General features: G+C 40.8%; 1 protein-coding gene across 3 annotated transcripts; it reads left to right on the top strand.

Moving 5' to 3' along the window:
• Window positions 1–558: 558 nt before the first annotated feature.
• RIOK1 (RIO kinase 1) lies at window positions 559–26,102 on the top strand. 3 transcript variants are annotated; one of them, XM_020797122.3, is made up of 18 exons: window positions 559–644; window positions 4,716–4,840; window positions 6,448–6,673; window positions 7,836–7,926; window positions 8,922–8,991; window positions 10,661–10,703; window positions 13,548–13,640; window positions 15,517–15,629; window positions 15,758–15,838; window positions 16,110–16,196; window positions 17,482–17,619; window positions 19,002–19,105; window positions 19,800–19,906; window positions 20,614–20,679; window positions 21,394–21,513; window positions 22,111–22,164; window positions 23,835–23,996; window positions 25,622–26,102. In XM_020797122.3, the coding sequence occupies exons 2-18, from the start codon at window positions 4,770–4,772 to the stop codon at window positions 25,730–25,732; spliced, it is 1,737 nt and encodes a 578-aa protein (XP_020652781.3). In that variant the 5' UTR covers window positions 559–644; window positions 4,716–4,769; the 3' UTR covers window positions 25,733–26,102. The 3 variants fall into 3 exon arrangements, with proteins under 3 accessions (XP_020652781.3, XP_020652782.3, XP_020652783.3); XM_020797123.3 differs by lacking the exon at window positions 559–644 and adding an exon at window positions 854–1,110; XM_020797124.3 differs by lacking the exon at window positions 559–644 and adding an exon at window positions 1,412–1,435.

Below are 26,102 nucleotides of genomic sequence, written 5' to 3'. Positions count from 1 at the left end.
ATAGGACCATCTAGAAGTTAAGAATCATGTCATCATTCATCAGAATGAAAATCCCAGTACCAACCAAATGACAAGTTGTCTAGCAGGTAAATCGCCCAGAGTAGCCTAGTAGCCAGATGGGCGCTACAGAAGATGAATGAATGAATGAATGAATGAATGAATGAAGTTAGGACATGCTTCCTGTAAAGGCTAAGCACATGTCCCAAGAGAATTCAGGTACATATCTAATTACTTTTTAAAAAAATCTAAACTGGAGACCATAACAGAAGTTTAAAATGACTTGTCAAACTTCAGATATAACACCTTCTTCTCTGAATTAAAATGAGAGGTATTCCTCCTCATGTAAAAGTGTTACCTTTACGTCATTACTGCCCCTTCATTGCATAATGATACCAGTTTGTTTACCACTGTTACAAACTCCATTCTACGGAATCCTGTTAGTACAGTACAGTACTCTAGTATTGCCTGTGAAATGCATTACAACCCGCTGAAAGAATGCTACCTCAAACTACAAATCCCAGAACTCTCCTGGATGAGTTAAAGTGATATCACACTGCTTTAGCGCAGTAGGTACCTAGCGGAAGACCACACTTTGCGTTGTTTTGCGAACTGTTGTTCTGAGTTTACCGCAAGATGTGAAAAAGGTAAGGCTAGAAATGCACAGTCCCAAGTCGCCCGGAGAAGAAGGGAATGGTAAACAACTTCTCTACCTGGGGGAAAAATCATTTTATTAGATCAGGACAATATACACAGTATAGGGACTCGGGCAGAAGTAGCGTTGAAGAATCCAGTCTCATCCAGCAGAGGGAGGTAGTCTTGCCCACCGCACCCCTGCAGAGACTTGAGTCGGAGTAAAAAAAACAAGACCCACGCGGTCAATCGGCAGCGCAGAGGCCGAACTTCATCGGGCGAGCATTCCTTGGTGGAGTCTGCCCCACGTTACAGCCCTGAGTGAATGCAGGGTCACCGCCAAGTAGTCGAGGCAGCCTTTAAGGAACGCGCTTTCGAAGCCGCTTCCCATGACCCTTCTCGGGAGCCGTATGACGTCGTTTGCCACGCTTGTCCAGGAAGGAGCTTGTTTGCGCCTCGTGGGTGGGAAGCCGGGAGCAGGTAAGCGGGAGCGCTTCGCGGAGCCCGAAAAGCGCCTTGTCGGCCGTCGAATCGGTCTGCGTTTAATAAAAAAAATGGCGAACAGCGGCTTTAGTTGCACTGAAAACCACTTAAAGCTGCTGTTTAAAGCATTTAAAGCCGCATGTCCCGTGTTGTGGGGGGGGGGGAGGAAAATAAGAGTTATCTTTTTTGGACTACATGTCCCAGAATCCGCTAGCCCATACCGTCAGCATCAGGCTATCTGGGGCATTCGGGGAAGTGTGCAAAATAGCTTTTTTGGCTACATTGCTGTTTGCTACCGTTATTCTGTTGCAAAATTATTTTGGTGGGTGTTTATATGTTGACTTGGAAAGAGTTGTAAGCTGCTGTTTTAATATTGTGTGGTGAAATTATTGCTGGTAGTCTTTTATGTTTTAGGTTTATGTGTAAACCCCCTTAGAAGGGCTGTTTGCCCATACAAGCAGCAATGGGTAAATATATATAGTAATGGGAAATGTATATAGTAGTGTCTTAAAGCAAGCCCTGTACTGGAGAAGTACATGATAGTAAATGTATTACTGTATTTCGGTAAGGCCAGAAAGCTATACAGAATCTTATGCATTTCATAGTTTGCCTAATGTGGATATTATGCCTTAATCAGGTTATTATAATATAGGTACTTATGAATATGTGTGATGATTTATGGCAAGGTAATATTTGTGTTGTGGAGAGAAGCAGCCTCAAATGCTATGTTAAATTGAAATTATTGTTGCCCCCTTTTTCAAGACTATGAATTATAAAGAGTTGATTCCTTACGCTAATGAACTTTGGGATTGCCCATTGTTGTTGTTGTTTAGTTGTTAAGTTGTGTCCGACTCTTTGGGACCCCATGGACCGGAGCATGCCAGGCCCTCCTGTCTTCCACTGCCTCTCAGAGTTTGGTCAAAGCCATGTTGGTAGTTTCAGTGACACTGTCCATCCATCTCGTCCTCAAGAGTCTCATCAATACAACAGTATCAATTCTTCGACTATCAGCCTTCTTTATGGTCCAGCTCTCACTTCCATACATCACTGCTGCAAAAACCATAGCTTTGGCTATGCGGACCTTTGTTGGCAAGGAGATGTCTCTGCTTTTTAAGATGCTGTCTAGGTTTGTCATCACTTTCCTCCCAAAAAGCAAGCGTCTTTTAATTTTGTGTCTGGTGTCACCATCTGCAGTGATCATAGAATCCAAGAAAGTAAAATCTGTCACTGCCTCCATCTCTTCCCGTTATATTTGCCAGGAGGTGATGGGACCAGTGACCATGAGCTTAGTTTTTTTGATGTTGAGTTTCAGACCATTTTTGGTCTGAAACTCTTTCACCCTGACTAAGAGGTTCTTTAAGTCCTCCTCACTTTCTGCCATCAGAGTGGTATCATCTGCATATTGGAGGTTGTTGATATTTCTTCCGGCAATCATGATTCCAGCTTGGGATTCTTCCAAACCAGCCTTTTGCATGATGTGTTCTGCATATAATTTAAATAAGCAGGGAGACAATATACAGCCTTGTTGTACTTCTTTCCCAATTTTGAACCAATCAGTTGTTCCATATCCAGTTCTAATTGTTGCTTCCTGTCTCATGGATAGATTTCTCAGAAGATAGATAAGGTGGTCAGGCACTCCCATTTCTTTAAGAACTTGCCATAGTTTGCTGTGGTCCACACAGTCAAAGGCTTTTGCGTAGTCAATGAAGTAGATATTTTTCTAGAACTCTCTGGCTTTCTCCATAAACCAGCGCATGTTAGCAGTTTGGTCTCTAGTTCCTCTGCCCTTTCAAAATCCAGCTTGTATTTCTGGGAGTTCTCAGTCCACATACTGCTGAAGCCTACTTTGTAGGATTTTGAGCATATCCTTGCTAGTGTGTGAAATGAGTGCAATTGTATGGTAGTTGGAACATTCTTTGGCACTGCCCTTCTTTGGGATTGGGATGTAGACTGATCTTTTCCAATCATCTGGCCACTGCTGAGTTTTCAAAATTTGCTGGCATATTGAGTGTAGCACCTTAACAGCATCATCTTTTAAGATTTTAAATAGTTCAACTGGTACGCCATCACCTCCACTGGTCTTGTTGTTAGCCAAGCTTTCTAAGGCCCACTTGACTTCACTCTCCAGGATGTCTGGCTCAAGGTCAGCAACCACACACTCTGGGTTGTCTGGGACATCCAGATCTTTCTAATATAATTCCTTTATGTATTCTTGCCACCTTTTCTTGATGTCTTCTGCTTCTGTTAGGTCCCTAACATTTTTGTCCTTTATCATGTCCATCTTTGCACAAAAGGTTCCTTTAATATCTCCAATTTTCTTGAACAGATCTCTGGTTTTTCCCCTTCTCCTCTTCTCCTCTATATCTTTGCATGGTTCATTTAAGAAGGCCCTCTTGTCTCTCCTTGCTATTCTTTGGAAGTCTGCATTTAATTTTCTGTAACTTTCCCTGTCTCCCTTGCATTTTGTTTCCCTTCTCTTCTCTGCTATTTGTAAGGCCTCGTTGGACAGCCACTTTGCTTTCTTGCATTTCATTTTCTTTGGGATGGTTTTTGGTGCTGCCTCCTGTACAATGTTACGAGTCTCTATCCAAAGTTCTTCAGGCACTCTGTCCCCCAAATCTAGTTCCTTAAATCTGTTCTTTACTTCCACTGTGTATTTATAAGGGATGTGGTTTAGATTATACCTGACTAGCCCAGTGGTTTTTCCTACTCTCTTCAGTTTAAGCTTGAATTTTGCTATAAGAAGCTGATGATCAGAGCCACAATCAGCTCCAGGTCTTGTTTTTGCTGACTGTATAAAGCTTCTCCATCTTTGTCTGCAGAGAACATAATCAATCTGATTTCGGTATTGCCCATCTGGTGATATTCATGTGTAGCATTGCCTCTTGTGTTGTTGGAAAAGAGTGTTTGTGATGACCAGGTTGTTCTCTTGACAAAACTCTATTAGCCTTCTTTTAACCACTTTAAAAGTGGTTGGATGGACTGCCCATACAACCACTTTAAAAAGATTTGTTAATTGATTGCTCAGTTGTTGTCAAACAATAGTACAGTAGTATTTGTAAAGCATCAATGTTTTAAAAATGGATACTTCAATCATTTTGAAATTTATTTTTTATGCTAAACTGAAGACAGTTTACTTAACCAGTGATACAATGACACTAATTTTAAGGAGCAATAAGGATTTTCATCATTTCAATGTCATGGGATCTCCAGACAGTGCCCCCAACAGATCTTCTCATTGGCTTTTATCCTGGAAAACCAGTATCAGGCTAGTTTTTTAAAAAATACTCAGATTTCACAGAACCCAGAGTTCATTGCCATTGGCAATACTACCGTGGGCTGATGGAAGTCATGGTCCAGTGACATCTGGAGGGGATGCATTTTGTCCTTTTCTGATCTATATGGAAAATTGTGTTATGTGCAGATGTAGTGCTATATGTGCATTTAACTCCCAGGTGGCATTATAGGTGTAAGGCATCCAGCCAGCTTAATTATCATTGTGAGAAGTGTAACTTCCACAGCCTGTGTAACCCAGAATCCCACCTTAACACAGAATATATGATATGGCATTGTATTGTGACACCTACAAATATACTTTACAGGAAACATTGAATACATCACAGATTGTACACCTTGGAGACCATTTACCAGTAATAATGGATTACAGAGGAGAAATTATGAGCCAGATAGTTCCAGGACAATTTGATGATGCAGAAGCTTCAGACAGGTAAAGAAGAAGTTAATGTTTTGGGTGGTCTTCAAATCACTTAATTCAGAGATGGGTAACTTGTGACATTCTAGACGTTGTTAGTCTATGGTTCTTATCAGCCTAGTCAGTTGTAAGGGATTTGGAAAGCTGTAGACAGGAAACATCGGAGGTGGTACAGCTGCCCTATAATTGAAAGAATAGAGCTCTCCCACAATGCCACACAGCTTCAGTCGCTCACTTTTTATTGATTTAAATTTAGTCATCATTCCACATTGATGTTTTCAAAAAGTTATGGTGACTAAAGAGCTAAAGGGCTGTCCAATGTTTGTCTTAATTCCTGCTCTGAATTGTCAGGGACCAGGCTCAGACATCTTTTTGCTGTGGGGCAGGCAATTGCAGAGAGTGGGTGGGGTTCATTTCTCACCCACCTCCTGGATCCCTGCTGGTCACAGCAGTCCCTCCTGGTGAAACTAGAATTTTCAACATCATTTCTGATTTTTAAAATAAACTTTCTTTGATTTAAAATGTCAAATCTACAGTTCAATGCATTCCAATGGGGGGGGGGAAATTCACCAAAAATTAACGAAGAGTCAGAACAAAGCCAAATTAAGTTTGCAAAGGTTTTACAAGGTGCACTAACGATTCCAAGCATTTAAAACAGTTTTTGAACATTTCAAGACACTTTAAAAATAGCAAAAATGGACATCGTTAAGCGAAATAGGGGGACCTAAACTGTCATCGCTAAGCGAGGCAAGGTCCCGAACATCGCTGTGCGAAATTTCCCCATAGGGAACATCACTAAACGGAGCACAAAATCGCTCCAAAAACCTAATAGCTAAGCGACTACATCGCTAAACGAGGCAATCGCTAAGCGAGGCACCAGTGTACTAGGCTAGGAAAGGGTGTTTCTTATTTTTTGCAAGAATGTCATCTTCCGGAGGTTTAAATCTCCTCCCCCCCCCAACTCAGCCTTTTTTGACAATTCAGAAAATGGAGGATAGTCTGTAGAAATGGCTTTGGAAAGCTATATGAGTCCTATACATGTTGTTAAGAATCCAGTGGTTTGAGTTTGTTGATGGTACTCTTCAGATGTAGGAAGTTCTTATATCACCTTCAGAAAGGCAGTTTTATAGGAACAGCTCTATGTTTTGTGGAACTGAAGGCCAGACTGTGAGAGATATTTGGGCTTATGTTCCCAGTTCCTCCTCTTGGATTCCTCCGAGAGAATATCTGGCAAATAAATTAGCTAAAAATGTTCTAAAGAATATTTAATAAAGGGAGATGAGAGAAGCTGCCCTCATAGTGAGACCAGACCGCATTTATAATGTCACCCACACCAAAAGGAACATACAGGGTCTTGTCTATGATGTCTTGCTGCAGGATTAAGCCCCACAGTTCTCTGCAGCTCTGGCCCTTTCAATTGCTGGCTGGGACTCAAGTAGCTCCTAGAAGTGCCAGCTGAGGATAAAGACGAGGATCCTCAGTATTTTTGGCCATTTCCTGGAGATGACAAGATTTTTGGAAAGAATGTTAAGGAAGGAACTCACAGTATTATATTTCATGCTTACTGATTCTCTATATGAGTCCATGAAGATTTTACTAAAATGTGTGGTTTTAAAAATCAGCGGACATGGATACGTTACAACATCGCATGAGGAGACAGTGACCCTTAAAATGCAGCAGCCACAGTTACATGAGGAAGCCAATGGGGATGAAGTTGACGAGCATGATGATGATGATAATGATGAAGAAGAACATTATGATGATGATGATGATGATGACTGGGATTGGGATGATGACACAGGAAAGGTGACAAAGAGGAATCTGGTATCTGGAGGAAGCAACCCACAGGTATTCTGTTTAAGGAATGTGTCGTTGGAGGGCTTAGTTCTGTGGCTGTTGCTTTTAAGTGAGTTTATGTGGCCATGGATTTAGCTGCCATCTGTGTGCTTGGGAAGGGGTGTGTGCAGTTAATTAGAAGCCTTGAAACATTTTTTTCCCCAGAGGCCACCAGAACCCACTGGTGGAGCCCATCCCTTGAATGACCAAGAACCTCATTTTGTCTCAAGCAGTAGAAGAGTGCTGTGGCATCTTGAAGGAGACCAGCTTTATTGTGTTATGAGCTCTTCTAGCAGTAATTTGTGTCCAAATTATTTTAAATTATTGTTCCTGATCCTCATGGAACAACTAGGTAAAATGAAACTGAGTCCTGTTCTGTTGCTTCCTTTGACTGCAAGAAAGAAGAATGCATAGGAGCACACATGCCAGAGGCATTTGCTTGGGCTCCTTTTTGTTCCTGCACATGGCACCAAATCTATGGTGGGCAACATATATCCATAGACAGCACATGTCCTCAGGGACCTCTCAGTGCACTGACCTCTACATTAATTTTTTTCAAAAAAGTTCAAACGTTTTTATGTCATCAAAGGGGGGGGGGAATTTTGCCATGTTTTGATGTCTGGTGCCCCATACCTTCCAAGTTGACTGGACTGTTTTAGCTTTATACATCAATGTATTCTCGAAGGCTTTCACGGCCGGGATCCGATGGTTGTTGTGGATTTTCCGGGCTGTTTGGCCGTGTTCTTAAGGTTTTTCTTCCTAACATTTCACCAGTCTCTGTGGCCGGCATCTTCAAAGGATAGGAGTCAGAACACAGAGCACAGAGTTCTGACTCTATGAGGAGGTGCCCTTTTTTATCAGTCTGAAACCTGAATGGACTGCACAAATTATATACTCCCCCTCCTCTAATGGAAATTCCTGTTGTAGCTTAACTCTAGTTAAGGTTTACCTCAGAACTTGTCTGAATAGACAAAGAGCTGTTTTTCAGAGATTGGAAATCAGATTTGCAGAAAAGAAGGAATGGGTTCGGAGTTACAATCACGCAATCTGAATTGTTTCTGTTGTTGCAGGCAGAATGTGCACCCAAACGGATGTGCACCCAAACTGATGTGTATCTTTGAAATTGTTTTGGGTGGAGGTTCAAATACAGTATATTACAAACTGTTTCTTTCAGGCGAATAAACAGGTACCCAGTTGCAATACTGCCAAGATCTCCACTCCTACAGATAAGGCCCTGCGAAAGTTTGAGCATAAAATCAATCTAGGTAAGAGGGATGCTTCTCATCTTTTTCTGTGGATGGAATTCACTAAGGACCAACTTCACACAATTGTCTCTAATAGGTTGAAGTCAGTGACTTCATGTATGTGGAACATATCTTGGGAGTGCATTGGCATAAATTTAGAAAGGAATTTCTGAAAACACTATTGTCTGTCTTCACCACGAAGACCTGGTTGTGCTCATGAGCAACAAGAGGAGGTCAATATCTATTTTTCCTTCTCTTGCTTTACATTTCATGAGGCTACTTGGCACGCATAAGCACCTTGTAAGTCAGGCTAGTCTGTAAAACCTTTCTAGCCATAATGATTTCATCAAATTTTAGCTTTTCACAACCAGTTCTGTCAGCTGCTATTTTGCCTCTTTTTTTCTCCTGCAACCTCTGATACACCACCTTTTCCTTCTGTAGACCACAGTTATTTTTCTCTCTGTCTGTGTGTACTACTGCGAGTGTCTCTAAACTAGGGAGGGGAAGTGGGATAGCTCTGGTATTTCCCGTGTTTTGAGCTACAGCTCTCTCAATCCCTTCCCACTGGTCATGCTAGCTGAGGTTTTTTGTGTGTATGTGTGTATAACCCAAAACTTCTGGAGAGCCAAAATTTTTCAACCTGTGTCTGAGCTAGCCTTCCATAGTGTTTTCTTTGGATATTTTAGCCTCCACTCCTTGTCAGTTGTAGATAGCAAAGACATATGGATGAGTCTACAAGACTTGGCCATGTGGCCGAGTTCTCCCTATAATTATTCAGACCGCACCAGTATTGTAGGGCTGAAACTAATTATGAGTTTCAGGACTGCTTCTGTCCACCCCTATTCAGAGTTACAACTTTATCTTCCAAATATGGCAATATCTGTAATTTTATTTTTATGTGAATGACAGGTATGTTTTTTCTGGCTCCATAGAGTTAGTTTTAAATTGGGGGTTGAGCACGGAGGAAGAGCATTTGGCTTTCATTCATTCTTAATGTGTATGTTTGTGTTTTCTAGACAAGTTACGTTTTGATGATTCTGTCATAAATAGAGTCACAGAGAAGTCCAGACAAAAAGAAGCAGATTTGTAAGTATTATGGATTTACAGTAATAAATGTTACATATAACTTGTTTATTGTTAAGTTAGATTCATAAAGTTTTATGTTGTACCTTAAAAGAAAACAGTTGTGATAAAATAATTTAAAAACACTTTAAGTAGAAATGTCATATTCTCTAACATTAACAGTGTAGTCCTAGGTACTGTATTTTTCCGTTTATAAGATGCCACTTTTGTCTAAAATCTTTAGACTAAAAATTGAGGGTTGTCTTATACACAGAAGTATATAACCCTACAGGACTTAGCAAAAGGAGGGGGAAAGGGATCAAAGCAATCCCGCGGCTGCACAACAGGAAAAAGGGTCAAAGCAATTGTTAAGCCGTGAGATTGCTTTGATCCTTTTCTCCCTCCTTTTGCTAAACTCCATGGGGTTTAGCAAGTGGAGGGGAAAGCAGGGATCAAAGCAATCCTGCAGCACTTTGATCCCTTTCCCCCACTACTTGCTAAGCCCTGCTTAGATTTCTTAATTTTGAGTTAGAAAAGTGGGTGGGCGTTTTATACATGGGGGCATATTATACATGGAAAAATACGGTATTTCTTTCCTACTTGCAAGTAAGCCTCCTGAGTTCAGTGGGACTTAACTCCAGATAAGTTGTGTTTAGTATTGCAGTTGTAGTGAGTTACCAGTGGTGGGCAGCCTGGGCCCCTTCGGATGTCTTAGATAACACCACACACAATTCTGTGTCATTGGGTGACCAAAGCAGATGGGAATTGGAGGCCAGATATCTGGGAGCCAAAGATTTCACATGTCTTAATTAAATAATTTATTTAAAATGTGTCCCTTATTTCCAGGAAACCCATCCTAGTTGCTGATAAGTCACCATAGTATTGTGATGTTTCAGATTTCCATCTCTGTCCAAGATGGTCTCCAGAGCAAAAGCACAGATATGCAAAACACTCCTCAGTGAATTATGACCCGTGCGATCAGTGGGCCTTACTTCCAGATACTGTACATGTGCAGTCTGTCTTAGGGTGACACAACACTTTGTGTCAGTCATGCATCACTTGTACATTTCACTGACAGCAGTTCTTATAGACTGATTTTTATTTTTGCCATTAGAAACCCACCTCTGAGATTCCTTGTCTTCTGCAGTTGAGTGGGTGGCCCCATCCATGTGGAATGGCCTTCCAAGGGAGACTTCCATGTCATCAGATGTGCAGTCTTTTCAGCCCAAATCTTCCACTGTGTCCCCCAGTTTTTTAAAATAAGCAATGATTATTTATGAGAGAAGACTATCACCAGGACTCAAGTGCGGAAAAGATCTGACAACTGTAGTGCCTGCTTCTAAAGGTGAAGACATGGATTAGCTCTGAGCATCAAGTTATTCCCAATTTTGTTTTGAAACAATGCAGTTCATTTCACAGTCTCTCCAAGCGAGGTATCGGCAAGCTTGCCCATGGTTTTTGTGTGTGAGAGAGTGATTTTGTAAGCCACCAGAAAAGTTTAGGATGCAGATAAAAATCTGTTGAATTGCAGTGTCGTTTTGTTAGTGTTTTCTGGTCAAAATGCCTATGTAAATTTGTTGCTGTTAACTATTCCTTAAGAATGTTTGATAATTTTTTTCAGGCCTATTCAAATCATTGTGATATACTGTATAATGAATCACATGTGCTAATAGAATTATTTTATTTCTACTAGGTACCGAGTAAAAGATAAATCAGACAGAGCAACAGTAGAACAAGTGAGTTATGCAGTAGCATTAAAGATATCTGTCAAAGATCTAAAATGGAAAAAAGTTTTCAGAGAAGTACTGTTTGGACTTTTTTTGGGATACAAAATCCACAGTTCTTCATTCTGGGAGTGTCGCCCGACTGACCTATACCTACAGGTACCAAAATGTGGCTCAACTGGAGAAAAGGCCCAGCTGGCAGACTTTGTGGCTGAGGATAAGCCTAACCCTGCCTTTAGCTTTCTGTTAGAAAAGGAAGGTGCCCCAGGGCTTCTTGGGAAGTCTTTTTTTTAATGGGAAGCAAGGTGAAGTTAGGTAATATCTTAGGCCATGAAGCCTGCTCCTGAGGCCACAGCTGATTCACATTTTCGTATCTTTAGGTGTGAGTATGTCAAATAATGGTACTATTCCTCTTTAAAAACTCTAGCTACCTTAACTGATTTTCTTTTTAAGAATCCTTAGCTTTAACTAATATCTGAAACCTTAGAAACAGATAAAATGTATTGGTTATGTTTCAATAGTTTAGAATCCTTCATACACAAGATTGTAGATTAAAAGAAAAAATAGTCGGAATCCTATTCATCAGCTCCACATGCAAGAGGCTGATGATGTCACCAATCAGACTGTAATATTTAAGTAAAAGTTTCCTGTTTGCCACATGTTCAGGTTCTGAGTCTCCTTAAGATCCCTTTTGACCTGAGTAAGGGTTTCGGAACCACAGGATGGGGGAAGCCTTTAATGTCTGTGATGGAACTCTGGTCAATTTGTGTGGTAACAGGAGAAACAAGGTGATTGGCTGAGTGGGGGTGCAGGTGACCAGCCTCTCTGGGAGAACGCAAAGGAGAGGCTAGAGAGCTGCAATGTAAAGGAGAAGCTAAAGTGTAACCAAAGGAGAAGGTTGTGTTTCTGCAGTAACTGTAACTGATGGAAAGTTGATTTTGAAATCTGTTTATTACAAAGTAACAACTAATAGGGAAACAGATTTCAAAATCAGAATTTTAAATTCTTTAATTGCTTGGTCTAGTATTGTTAATGGCAGATGTCAAGACCTTTACAGCAGAGGTCATCAACCTTTTTCCTACTGGCTGAGCCTCTGAGGGAGGCGGGCGTCCCCTCGTGCTCGCACTCTCGGACACATGCACGAAGTGTTCGGGGAACACACGCACCGCTTCGCGCATGCGCTGGAGCATGCCCACCACTGCCGGAAGCCTGAGAGCTTGAGCATGGCCGGGAGGCTCCCTCCGGCTGCTCACCTCCCAACGGGCTCCTCGCCACCCTCTGCGGGAAATCTAAATGCAGCCGCTGGTGCCGGTTCCGGAGCTGGAGGCACCAGCGGCACCATCAGCCTGCTGAGGGCAGCAAGGAATGCCGACCCTGGTCTTCTTGAAGCCCGCCGAGAGGCCAGCAGCCAGAGCACCCAGCCATGCTCTGCCTCCCGGCTCTTGGCCACCACCACCCTGTCGACGCTGTTGCCATTGGGCCGCGAAGACAGACCTCCCCCCTGCACGCACTCCCCTCCCCACAGCTGCTTTGCACGCGCGAATGGGTGAAGGGGTGAGGGAGCGTTCACACCGGTGCTGGCACATGTGTGTGCAAAGCAGTTGTGAGGAGGGGAGTGCATGTGGGGCAGTGGGAGGTCTGTCTTCGCAGCCCAGTTGGGCTGAAGTCATGGACCGGCGATAGGCTGTGGACCAGGGGTTGACGACCTGTGCTTTAGAGGAAGGTTATTTTTTAAAGTGACAATTCTGGGTAGGGGCCAGTCACAATGTCTGGAAATTGACAGCAATAATTATTGAATGTTAAAAGCTCCCGCATCCCAAAGCTCCCAAAGGTTGAAAGTGATTTCTACAAAGCTTTGGAAATAACTAGGGGAGAGGGGAATAGGAAATTTTAATTAAAATTGAGGTCTGTGGCTGATGACTTCATCAGCTCTACATGCATTTAGCTGAACAAACTGGATTCTGGCCAGTGAAATACACTGTGACAAAAAAATGTGACCTAGTAAAACATTTTTAATTGTAATAATTTGCAAATGCTACAGTTCCAGTGCTCCTTTAGACATTGGACAGTTGGACACCAGTCTATAAAAATGTATGCCATATTCCATATTGTAAGCTTTTGCTTTTACATAGGTCATATCTCAGTAAAATGCTATTCAAATTATCCCCTAGAGCAGCGGTCCCCAACCTTTTTCAGTCCACAGACCAGCTGGGGAAGGCGGGGCACCTCCGCACTCATGCTCATGCATGAGTGCGGGCTTGCGCATGTGAGCACTCATGTTCATGCACAAACAGTGGCACAGCGCTTGTGTGGGGCGTGCATGCTGTCATTAACATTAGCGCATGCCTGTGAGAGAGCATGTACCTGCCCAAGCGCAGCGCTGCAGTTCACACATGCGCACAAGTGTGCACACAGGTGCAAACAGCCTTTGCGGGGGTGAGTGCATGCGGGGGGTGGGGCGGGAGGTCTGTCTTCATGGCCTGGTCGGGCTCAGGCAGGGGATTGGCACTGGGCCGCAGACTGGGGGTTGACAACCTCTGTCCTAGAGCTGTTGTAGAAGGTCAGATTCTCTCTGCTGCATGGGATGGATGAAATCAGGTGATGTCACTGGTTGGCTGGTTGAAGTCCTGGGTGGAGCTTTTCTACCTGGTGCTTCAGCCAAGAACTAGAGTGTTTTCTTATGTCCTTTCATTCTCTGCAAATACTTGATGTATGAAATAATAAAACTTTATGAGAAGAAAATACTCTTTTGGGGTTTTTTAAGCATATTCCTTTGCATTTGGAACTTTGAAGTGATTTTTCCCCAGCATCCCTGAGTAATTTGTTGTTATTGTCATGTGTTTCTTCCATTTTGAGGTTCTGGATCCAAGAACCCGAATGATCCTGTTCAAGATGCTAACCAGAGGTGTAATATCAGAGATCAATGGCTGCATCAGCACTGGGAAAGAGGTTGGATTTACTATGATTGGGCCTGGTACAAATTAAATTAATATGCTTAAATCTATTAACTAAAAATATTCTTTGGAATACTTCCACAGTATATTTTTTTAAACAAATGCAAATTGCTTTTAACATAAGTTTCTGTGCAAATTTCCAGAAAGAAGAAACATTCTCTCTTTTTCTTCAGAGATAGAGAATTGGAGAGTTTGTACTAAACAGTGATTTAACATTGTAAGAAGAATCAGCTTGTACGGCATGGCATCCAGTAGATCATAAGCTGCCATTTTAGATTAATTATAGCTTGGCATGTTGTCCAAATTCAAACTAGTTTAATCTTAACTATGATTACTAAGAAAGATGTCTTCATAAACCAACATTTAAAGTTGGTTTCTTTCAACAAATCATGATTTAGATTAATCATAGTTTGTAGTGTTCAAATGACTTGCCATATTGGCATTCATTTTTTTTAAATGGAAGCAGAAGTCTAAGCTTCTGATGCCTTACCCGAAGGATGATGGAATGTGTCTGAGGGTCAGGCTTGCACCTCAAAATGATTTAGCGTTAACATGCAACCTGGCCCCTGTTCCTTCTAAAAGAATGCCTGGTATGATGCACACCCTTTGCAAAAGAAAAAATACTGTATATATTCGTGAAGGCTTTCACGCCCGGGATCTAATGGTTGTTGTGGATTTTTCAGGCTCTTTGGCTGTGTTCTGAAGGTGGTTCTTCCTAACGTTTCACCAGTCTCTGTGGCCGACATCTTCAGAGGACAGGAATAGCACTCTGTACTCTGGTGCAGTTTGTTTGGGAGTTGACTATGGCTGTGGGATAAGCTTTTGTCCTTTTCAGGAGATGGGTGATTATGGTGATCAGTGTGTTTTTGTTGTGGGTGTATTGTTGTGATAAGGAGAGATTATCTGTCACTATGATTGATGGGTGGTGTTAGCTGGTGTTTTGTGTGTAGTGATCACCGGTCTTTGTGGCTGGGTAGAGTTTGTTGACCTTTATGCACGCTGTATTTTTCAGTGCTGGGAGCCAAGCTGTGTTGAGTTTTAAACTTTCTTTTTTGTTGAAGTTCTGCTGGTGTTTGTGGATTTCAGTGGCTTCCCTGTGCAGTCTAACGTAATGATTGCTGGTGTTGTCCAGTACTGTATTTCAGTATTTTGAAATAGAATTTCATGTCCAGCTTGTTTTAGGGCATGTTCAGCTACTGCTGATTTTTCTGGTTGTTTTAGTCCGCAGTGTCTCTCATGTTCTTTGATTCTGGTGTGGATGCTTCATTTTGTGGTTCCAATATATACCTGGCCACAACTGCAAGGTATCTGGTATACTCCTGCAGTGGTGAGGGGGTCCCTTCTGCCTTTTGCTGACCGTAACATTTGTTGTATTTTTGTGGTGGGCTTGAATACTGTTTGTAGGTTGTGTTTTTTCAAAAGTTTCCCCTTGGGGTCCGTGATCCCTTTGATGTATGGCAGAAATACTTTATTTGTGGGTGGCTGTTTTTCTTCTTCAGTTTGGTGTTGTTTTCTTGGTTTGATGGCTCTTGTGATTTCATTTTGGAGTAGCCATTTGCCTGTAGGGCCCAGTTCAGATGGTTGAGTTCAGTGCTGAGCACAGCAAAAAAGAGGCATAATCAAAAAACTGGTGGACTGTGCAAATCGGAACTGTGAAGCTCAGTTTCTCAGCAGCACCAGGAAGCTTATCAGTTTGTCTTGGGCAGATTATAATTAGTAGATTATATAGATTTGTGTACCAGAAGTCCTTGAATTGTCATATGAATATCAAAATAATTGCTTTTAGAAGCATTGTTCTAGCCTCCATGTAAAACTTAATGTGCATGTATCGTGATATATACATTTTCTTTTATTTCTTGTCAATACGTTAGGCTAACGTATATCATGCCAGCACAGCAAATGGAATGAACAGAGCGATAAAGATTTATAAGACATCTATTCTGATGTTTAAAGATCGGGATAAATATGTGAGTGGGGAATTCAGGTGAGCCTGATGATTTGTTTATTTTTGCCCTGTAGCAATATCCTTCTTTACTGTTATTTGAAGTTTCTAGAAGAAATAATTTCCATGCTGGGTTTTAAAAATTTCTTTTCTCTATTATGCTTCTCAAGGTTTCGCCATGGCTATTGTAAAGGAAATCCAAGAAAAATGGTGAAGACATGGGCAGAAAAAGAAATGAGGAATTTAATAAGGTGATCTCTTTATGTTTCATTTGGGCCCAGGACTCATGCTCAGACCATTTGGTATTTCTAGTGAATATAAACTGCTGAGAACACTATCAATTTTTTTGCTACATTTACTTTTAAATACTGTTGTACTAAAAAGGCTGCTACTTCTGCAGCAGTATCTCAAATTCTGTTTATTCAGATCGGGTGGCGAAGGGTGCATTTCTGTGCAAAAAGTGTAATAATAGTATTATTCTTGATAACTGTTTTGGGCTTTTTTTCTTTGTATTTTTGCTAGGTTGCACGCAGCACAAATTCCATGTCCAGAACCTGTTATGCTGAGAAGCCATGTTCTTGTGATGGGCTTTATTGGCAAAAATGACATGTAAGTACTCTCAACTCTGTGCAAAACAAGCTTTGTTTCATTTTATTAGTTGCACAGTCCTATATATGTCTTTTCAGAAACTGTAGTACCAAAGCAAGTAGGTATAGGATTAGGGGCTAGCGTCTGTTATGTTTTCAAATCTTATGATTTCTTGGATTATTTCATTGTTGTTGAAAGAGTCCTTTCTCAGTTCTTGCATAGTTGTGCTTTATTAACATTAGAGGTTTTTGTTATCTCAGCTTGCTAAAGCAACAATGGCCATTACGAGTGTGACACTTTGTGGAAGTGTATGATGGGGGGCTTAAGTGCAAAGTTTGCTCCTTTTTTTCTTTCCTTCTAAAATAACTTTAAAACCGTATATTGGGATGTAACTGAAAATCTTCCATTCTTTTATTCGTATCCCATCTTTGGGAGAAAGGTGAGATATAAATAAAGGTGGGATATAAATCAAGTGAATTTCAGGGTTACAGTTTCCCAATTCCTAGTCCAGCTCTCTTACCTAGCATACCAATAGTGTTCAGTCTTTTCAAATCCCAGACTGCCTTTAGCCCCATACAGTGGACCCTCTACTTAAGGAATTAATCTGTATTGGAATGGTGGCTGCAAGTCGAAAAGTCTGTAAGTCGAATCTCCATTGACCTACAATGCACTGAAAACCGATTAATCCCATAACCAGTGGTTTTTATTCTATTTTTATTCCATTTTGTTTTTTTTTTCTGGTCTGTAAGTCGATTCTCTGGCTGCAAGTCGAATCTAAATTTTGCAGCCAGAGAAGTCTGTAACTCGAAAAGTCTGTAAGTCGAGCCGTCTGTAAGTCGAGGGTCCACTGTATGCATTTTCTGACATATTTCTCAATTGTTTACTACTACATATTTATATGTTGGTTCTGTTCCTGTTGCAAACTATCTTAGGTGAGACTATGGATCTTGATCTATTGAAACCATTACGTCTTCCTACTTTTTAGTACTGTACTTGCCCCATATATATCCCCATCCCCAGCTTAAAAATTCAGTATTGCACCATTGCTTTCCCAGACTAAAACTTACTAAACCATGTGCTGTTTACTTGCAAATAAAAGTGCATAAGATCAAAAATTTTACATACCTTATATATAGCTTGTATGCCCTTACCTAGAAGTGCAAAACCTGCTTAATTGTTAAGTTTGATCAGTGAGGCAAGTAGAAGCAGATTCGTTAGGATACTGAAACAGGATATGCAAATATTTTATTTGGCGTTAATTTTCTTTTTCTTTTCCATGCCCCCATCCCTTTTTTGTTGATCCAAGGCCTGCTCCTTTGCTGAAAAATGCCCAGTTGTCAGAATCAAAAGCCCGGGAATTGTACCTGCAGGTCATCCAATATATGAGAAGAATGTACCAGGATGCTAAGCTTGTTCATGCTGATCTCAGTGAATTTAACATGCTGTATGTCTTCATTGATAAAGATTATTAGCTTGTCTTATGTTGTACAAACTGGCCCTCTGGGTAGGATATCGTCTTCATGGCTTCATACTTTGGGAATTTGTGTGTGTTTACGCAGAGAAGTAGATTGCAATTTGGACCACTTTTGGAGCAGTCCTGCGTGATCTATTTCACAGCAGTCACACAGTGCCCAGGGTAATGTGCTCCAGGCTCATCCCAATTTGTGCCCAGCTATGGGGCTTCTAGCTTTTGGGGCTGGGGTGAAGCAATTCCCTGGCAGATGGAAGGGTTGTTTTATGGGAGACCAGTCCCATTAAAGTAACCCTTTCTGGTACGATCAGGCATGTGCTTTCTCATTGCACCCTTTCTCACAAAAGAGGCTGGAGTGGCATCTGGTGGCACTTTGCTGGGAGACCTAGATTCTCCCTCGCCTAACTTTCCCCAGTGGCAAGATGAGGCAAAGCCAGAGACCCTCATGGCTGGAATACTGGCTTGGCTTCTATCGTATAAGGAACTTATCTAGCTCTTTAAGTTCCAGCTGAATGTATTCCTATCTTCACTTTCTCCCCACCTTCCACATTCAGTGAAGGCAAGGTGAAGGATTAAGCAGTGAAATCGCTGAAGCCACAACTTAAGCCAGTGGTTATATGCAAGCAAGCCACTATCTTCTAGCCTCAGGTTTCACCAACTTTCTGGGCTGCCATTAAAGGCCATGTGTGTGATCAACTGTATGCTAACTCAGGAGTGGATGTGAGGAATGAGTTTGGTTTAATGGGCCAGATCATCCCAGCATTGGTACTTTAGCTTGAAGAGCTAGCAGACATCATCCATTGTGCAGTTGAATGGGAGAGGCCCCACCCTTGTTCCCCCTCATCAGAGAAACAGCTACTACAAAGAAACACAGGCAGATTTCTACAGTTGACCCATCCCAATCCTTGGAAGGTTTGATTGTCTTATAAACTGAGTTAAATCCAGGATCTTCGTACAGTATATCACATTGTTCACTGATTTCAAAGTCATCCACTTCATGGGAGACATCCTTCTGTTCCACTCCCCCCCTCACACTTGTAGAACAAAATTGTGACAATGTCCAGATTAGAGGAAAGAATAAGAATGTGTATCCTGATCTGCATTTCTGTGCTATTAAATGGAGTTAAGACATATATCATGGTGCATCATTTAGCTGGTGGATTGATTGCATTTTTATGTGGCCTTTAAGAAAAGTTATCTATGATTTACAAGGCTGAAATATTTTATGATCTTCCTCTGTGACAATTTCCTTGAATAGTAGGATGCTGTCTAAAACATCAAAGCCCTCTGTAGATTTAAAGCAGTTCAGCTGTTATAGCATTAACAAAACAGTGTTGTCTTTTTTCTTTCTCCAGGTATCACAGTGGGCAGGTGTATATCATAGATGTGTCCCAATCTGTAGAGCATGATCATCCCCATGCTTTAGAATTCTTGAGGAAAGACTGTGTCAATGTCAATGGTGAGTAGGGGAGTACCAATGATATGGTATATTTCTGTGGTGGAACCAACCCTCTGGATTAGTATCACTTCAAGGGGTAATTCTGTAGAGCGGCGATTTAGAAAATGCTGTTATTTTTAATGTTATGTTAATATCCTAGAAGAAAGTCCAAATTATTAATATATTCTATTTTCATTTTGTAATGACAAGCTGCCTGACAAGTTTACATAACCTGAAAGGCAAGATAGGGAAAAGGAGGAAGGAGTGATGGTGATAGTGACAGTAATTTCTTGAAGTAAATTCTTCAGGTATGAGGAACTTAAGGCTACAGGGCTGTTTGGTGCCTCAGCGTTTTGTACAGAATAGGGATTGTTAATATCAGATGGGTTTTATTTGCTTCATAATCCACCTTCTTTTTGCTCGTAGCCTTATTATGAAGTACAGCTAGTAAACTGCAAAAATGTGAAATTGCAGATTTCTAAAAAATCTGAATGACCTCAAATGAGAGTTTTAATTCTGTTCTGCTAGGAGATTGTTTAAACAAGGGCCACCTAAGAGTATTCTTGGTAACTGTTACCCACTTTAAAAAACTAAGTTTGCAAGTCTTAAAAGAAATTTCTACAGTTCAGAAGTCACATTGTGTACTTCTTGTCACCAGGATTTGTGCCTGGATAGCCAGTGTTTTACTGTCATCTCTGTCTGTTCTTTCTGGTAGATTTTTTCCGGAAATACAATGTTGCCGTAATGACAGTGAGAGAGCTCTTTGAGTTTGTCACAGATCCATCTATTACAAGTGAAAATATTGATGCTTATCTTGGAAAGGTAAGACTTAGGATACCATGCTTTTCTGGGAAAGTATTAGTACTGATGGTATGGGTTTGACTTCCAGTCCTCTTATATACTTGTGAACAAAAATGTTTATCTTGTATGGCACAAGCCAGATCTTATGAGACTTGTTGTAAACACCCAAGTATGACTTGCATACAGTTCATCTGATATGAAGGGAGTATGCAAGTGATTTGGTCCCTTTCCAGTTCTGCATAAGCCCTTTTCATATATTATTTATGTGTAGGGCAGTTCCATAATTAAGCAGAAGAGGGGCCATGCCTCTGCCCTGCCCCTGACGTTATGTAACTATGTTAAATCTACAACGTGGTATATAGGCATTGAGTGTGATTGTCTACAGAGTATCTCCTGTGGGCATGCAGTTGCTTCTCCGTATGAGGTTGATGTGATTGGGATGCCTGGGTGGCGTCCCTGCATACCAGTAACAATGTCCAGGATCCATATGGATCCTGGACATTGTGGAGCTTCCGCAGCCCCAGGAAAGACTGGAAGGAAGGAGGCTATTTCCACGGCTCATTAGAGACCAATGGAATGCCTCAAGGTGGTCTCCAGGTCATCTGTGGAGAAAGATTCACTAAAAAGAAGCAATAGCTTAAAATAATATGGAGACATATAGCTAGACTGTTCTTTATGAACGCTTTGCTAATATTGCTGACTCTTATACCTGGTGTTATGTACTTCAGGCAATGGAAATAGCAGCTGGGAGAACAGAAGAAGAAAGATCCAATCAGGATAATGTAGATGAAGAGGCAAGTCAATAGATTGATTTCTTTTTCTCTTGTTTTCATCATACATATAAATATGTTCTTTGGTACTTGTATAACAATTTATGGTCAAATATTTTTACATTTCTCAAATACCAACAGTTTGGTTATTCTGGGTCTACATATAATTACTGTTGTTCATTTAATCCATCAGGACTTAATTTTCAGATGTTAAGAGACTGCTGGAATATAGCATGGAATCTGTAAGAGACAGTGAGCGTCATACATAGAACACTTCCTCATTCTTCCAAAACAGTGCTTCCAGATCCTTATTTTGGCTGTGTGGGCATGGTGTTGTTTTTATTTTAGCAAACTTTCTTTCCTTTGGATTTATAGGACTGGCTTTCTTGCAGCTAAATTTGTGGGCTGGTTTGCACAGTCTGTTTCTACATCTGAATGATTCAAATCTTTCCCAGGTACACACTAACATGGAGCACACAATACTGTATATGAACAATCAGAGAGAAAGCCAGATATAAAATGTGTCAACGTGATTGTATCAGTTGGTACTGGTTGCATTCCAATACATGTCTTATTTGTCCAGACAGGAACTTCTGTAAGGAATAAACTAGACAAAATGTAAGAGATCTGTGATCTGTTCTCCTCTGGTGACTGATAAAAAAAGGTTGTGGGGAACAGGACTTTGAACTTTAATACTGTGAAACTGAGTAAACAACTGTGATTATTTTGCCTTGTTAGGTGTTCAAAAAAGCATATATCCCTAGAACGCTAACGGAAGTGAAGAACTATGAGAGGGATGTGGACATAATGATGAAGCTGAAGGAAGAAGACACAGCCTTAAATGTGCAGCAAGATAATGCAAGTAGTCTTGGACCTTTTGGATGCCCAAAATATTCTGTTTGTTTGCAGCTTCCAATATTGTCAGAAGGGAGTCCTGAAGCAATCTTTGATGAATTCCCCTTCTCCATCACTTTTCATGTTGTGTTGGGAGGAACCCCAGCCATTTTGCAGGGGTTCAGAGGACAAGAAGAGGAAGGAGGAATTGCAAAATTTGCCTCTCCCTCCAGTATGAGTTGAACTTTGCAAAGAGGTATTGTACTTTGGATCCAACCCACAGATTACAGTGATGGTAACAAGTTGATAGAGTTGAACTTCCAAAACCAAAACACTTACTTTATTTGCTTCTATTAAAGTTCTGCAATTAAGGTCTGAATTTGTTGTGGCAAAAGTTCAGCACTCTGAGATCTTTGGATACATAATTCTTTTATTCTTGTGCTTTCTAGATTGGCTGAACCAATATAATATAGTTGGTAAAATGTTAAATATTGACTAGGAAAAAACAGGTTAACGTTACTTTTTTGGCTTACCTATGAAAATCACTCAGTATTGAACATTGTGAAATACAATTTAACTATTATTTCTTTTTGACTCTTTTTTTTTGTTTATTTGGAACAGATTCTGTACCAGACTGTGACAGGATTAAAGAAAGACTTGTCTGGTGTCCAACAGGTATGATGGGAGGTATCTTCAGGACTGTTTTCCAATAATGATAGCCCTTCTCAGGCTTTATTTATCTCATGGGGTTAATGTTATGTACAAAGAGAAAACTTGACTGTGTAGGCTGTCCCCACCCTCTTGTTGTCCACATATTGGAAGCATGTTTTTAGTGGAGAAGTCATCACACACACACATAAGTTCCTGAATCATTCTGCTGTTGGAATAATGTTGAATGCAAACATACATGAGATCTTTTTATTTGGGGTCTCCCATGGAGTTGCATTTGCATGGCATATATTTGTAAATCTGGAAGACCGTGTTGGGGGGGCATCTAGCTTATTACAGCAGGAGGATTCTATAGACATCAGCTACAGTTCTTCCAAATCACCCATTTCCTTCCACAAGTTATTTGCTTCATTGTTTAGCTAGGAATTATTTGCTTGGTACACAGCCTGACTGATTTAGTTCTTTACAAATATTTAGTACAATGTAGAAAATAACGGAACATCCATGTGCAGCAATAATAGACAATATAAAACTACGCTTCCTGTGCAGTACCTATGTTATCTATAAAGTGGAAGATCGATTCAGGTATGCAGGGAAGACTTCCAACACCAGGCAAGTCTTCAGCATACATCTGAAAATCAAACTTATTAAAATATGTTTACTGTAAGAGGAGGGAGTACAGTATTTCCCATAGTAAGTGCAGTTCTGTTAAATGCCCAATGGCTACTTTTCTGCCTCTAGAATCAAGCTTGTTCTTCATTTTTATTTCAGGAGTTCTGGAAGGAGTTTCCCCCTCTCTTTTTTATCACAGCCTCTCAGAGTTTTCAAAACAGCTTTCTGTTTCCTCACTTTCCCCAATTATTCAAGCATCCCTGGTTCCTTCATATTCCCCAAGTCTGGTTGTCAACACACTTGATGACTTACAGCCAAATATATCGACATATATGAGCTGGATTGTGAAATTTGATCAATTGATGGTCCACTGAAAAAATTCAAGGCCATACTTTGCCCACTTTTGCTGTAGATGTTTCATATGCCTTTAAGGTTAGCTTATATAAATATGAATTGACCATAGCAGTCCAAACACATAACAGATGTTTAAAAAAGGAATCATAGACTTGATTCGTGTAAAATGAGGTAGGGAAGTATGGTGGGTCTGGGAGCTAATTTTCTGCCCTGTAGGTTCCTGGGGCAAGAATTCAAAAACAAATGAAAAGCCTAAGGCCCTCAAAGTTCTGGTTTTGAAAAATAGATTGTGTGTGAAGAGATAATTCCTTTTTTTCTGGAAAACCCTTTTCTGTTTTGGGGTGGGGAGATAGAAGAATCTGATGGGGCCAGAGGATGCAAAAGCAGACTTCAGGGGCCACTCCTGCTGTCAAACATATAAAATCTGCTAGATTCAAGCAGCGGTGGGTTCCCCAGGCCTGCGAGATTTGCAGTCCTGGAGGAGTTCTTGAACTGCAGCTGCCACAAGCATTACCTGGGACAGCTAAATGTGAGAGATGATGGATCTTTCAGTTCATCAGCATCTAGCAGGCCACATGTTCCTATTTGCCACCCTAAGAGCATAGTATGTGTAACAAGGTAGCTAGGTACAGAGTCGGACTTCATTCCATTCAGCCATTGATACTTTGAACTCCAGATGTGGAACCACAAGTTTTCATGGTCTGTCCTAGGTGCCTGCCCTTCTTGATAATAAGAGTGAGTCCAAATCCGATTCTGATCATGGCAAGGATGATTATGATGACACTTCTGACAATTCTGAATCTGATTCCAAAGACCAGGGGACATGGGTGCATCCTAAAGATCGACCTGCTGAACCAGGTGTGGATAAAAAGGTTAGTGTATTAGTTTTCCTCAACTGGTGGAGTACCTGCTTTGCGTTTAACAGATCCCAGGTTCAGTCCCCAGTATCTCTAGATAGGGCTGGAAGAAATCTTTTTCTGAAACTTTGCACAGCCACTACTGGTCAGTGTAGAGCTAAGTGGTCTGACGATCTACCTTATTACAGGATAGCTTCCTGTGTTCCATCACTATTGTTTGAAATTATGCAGTGATGGCAAATTGTTTAAAGAGCTTGCTTTCTTAAATTATCTCAGTGATCAAAAAATGGGTTAGCTTAATGGTAGAAGTAAGGTTATTTCAAGTTGGCTTAAGCTGCACAAGGCTAAGATGCTGAACTCTAAGCCTGCAGACTTAACAGGGATGCCCTGTGATTGTAAACAGTTTTGTGCAATGTCACAGATCAAATCTGCTTTCTGCTTGTTCTCTGTACCTCTACATTTTCCTTTGGACTTTGAGTTTCAAAGTAAAGTGGGGAGGGTGATATATCTAGGACCTTTTGAGTTTGATGAGGCTTAACTCAGAATACTGGGTATATGGCTGCAACAACTTGTAGTTCTGTTCACTCTGTTGCAATAAACACTCCCAGCTGATGGTCCAAAGAAGCCTCACTAAAATGCATCAGTAGATTGTGTGGACAGAAATATGGGATATCTTTTTGAAAATTGGGAGTGAAAATTCAAATGTCTCAACTTTTAGCACTTTTAACCTAATATAATGGAGTTTTTGTTAGATCAAGTTCAAAATTAGACTTCACCAAGTAAGTCACTGATACTGAGGTTCATTTTACTGGTGCAGGAGGTACATTTTTTAAAATAAGCAATAGCATTTTCAGGCTTACAGTGGCAAACTATTTTTTGTATGATCTTCCTTAATTCCTGGGCCCCTTGACCCCTGGCTTACAAATGGATGAGCAAAGATACATAGCCGCTTCACTAAGTATGGCTAGTGAGTTTATGGATAAACTGAAACTTTAATCTGATTTTGTGACTCAGGCACCTAATGCTTCATGTTATGAAAACCAGTTTTTGTACATTATAACCAACTACCTGTAATAAGTATGTGTGGTGGAAGTGGAAGAACTAGAAGGGTCTTAAGGCTACCATACCTAAACAGTGGGTCAATGCTCTAGAGACAGAGGCCTGTCACTTTCCATTACTCTGTAAGAACCTGTTGTCAGCATCCTGATGTTTTGGACTAAAGTTTGCACAAGCCTCATCTTTATGGTCAGTATTCAGAGATTATAGAAATTGCAGTCCAAAACATCTGGATGTTGTTAGGCTTAAGTACTGATTTTATTTATTAGTTATATATTGCCTTTTCTCCAGTGAGGTCATAGTGGCTTTTCACTGCCACACTTTACACGTGATAGTAAATCAGTCTGAGAGTGACTGCCTGAAGGCTTTCTCAGTACATTTTGTGACTCAACGACTAGAACCTTGGTGTCTCAAGTCCCAGTTCAACGTTCTGACCAATATGCCACACTGCTTGACACCGCTATACACATTGACAGTGTTGTATAATCAAAATATTAGTTGCTGTAATTGCCCTTTCTGTTGTTCGCATACTACAGATGATTTTGCCACTTAGGTCTGTTATTTACAGTGCTTTTCTCTTCCAGGAAAAGAAGAGGATGACAAAAGAGGCTCAGAGAGAGAAGAGGAAACACAAGACCCCAAAGCATGTGAAGAAACGAAAGGAAAAGACTGCAAAGTTGAAAAAGGGCAAATAAATCATGGTTGCCAACTTTTCAGAGTTGTATTTGCCTTTCAGGACTTAATAGGTCACTGTTCTAGTAGCAAAGTACTACATCTTGGAAAATGTTCAAAAGAACATTGTAAAAGGGCTGACTGTTCAGAGTAGCAAAGACGGACTTCTGTACTCTGGCATGTCCCTTCACACAATCAACTCTCATTGAGAATGTATCCTTGCAGAGAAATAGAGACTGAATTAAATATCTATATTAGGGCAATCCACAGAAATATATACCACTTATAATTTTGCATTTTATTAGTGTGAACATCTGTTTTATTTATTCATACCCAAATGCTGTAAGTACAGATTCATATATGTAAATAACAATATAGAGTGCGGGAAAGTAA

This window comes from Pogona vitticeps, chromosome 4 (genome assembly GCF_051106095.1).
Source record: "Pogona vitticeps strain Pit_001003342236 chromosome 4, PviZW2.1, whole genome shotgun sequence".
In the NCBI taxonomy this organism is placed as follows: domain Eukaryota; kingdom Metazoa; phylum Chordata; class Lepidosauria; order Squamata; family Agamidae; genus Pogona; species Pogona vitticeps.
Note: the sequence above shows the minus strand (reverse complement) of the source record. Positions and strands in the feature narration are given on the sequence as shown.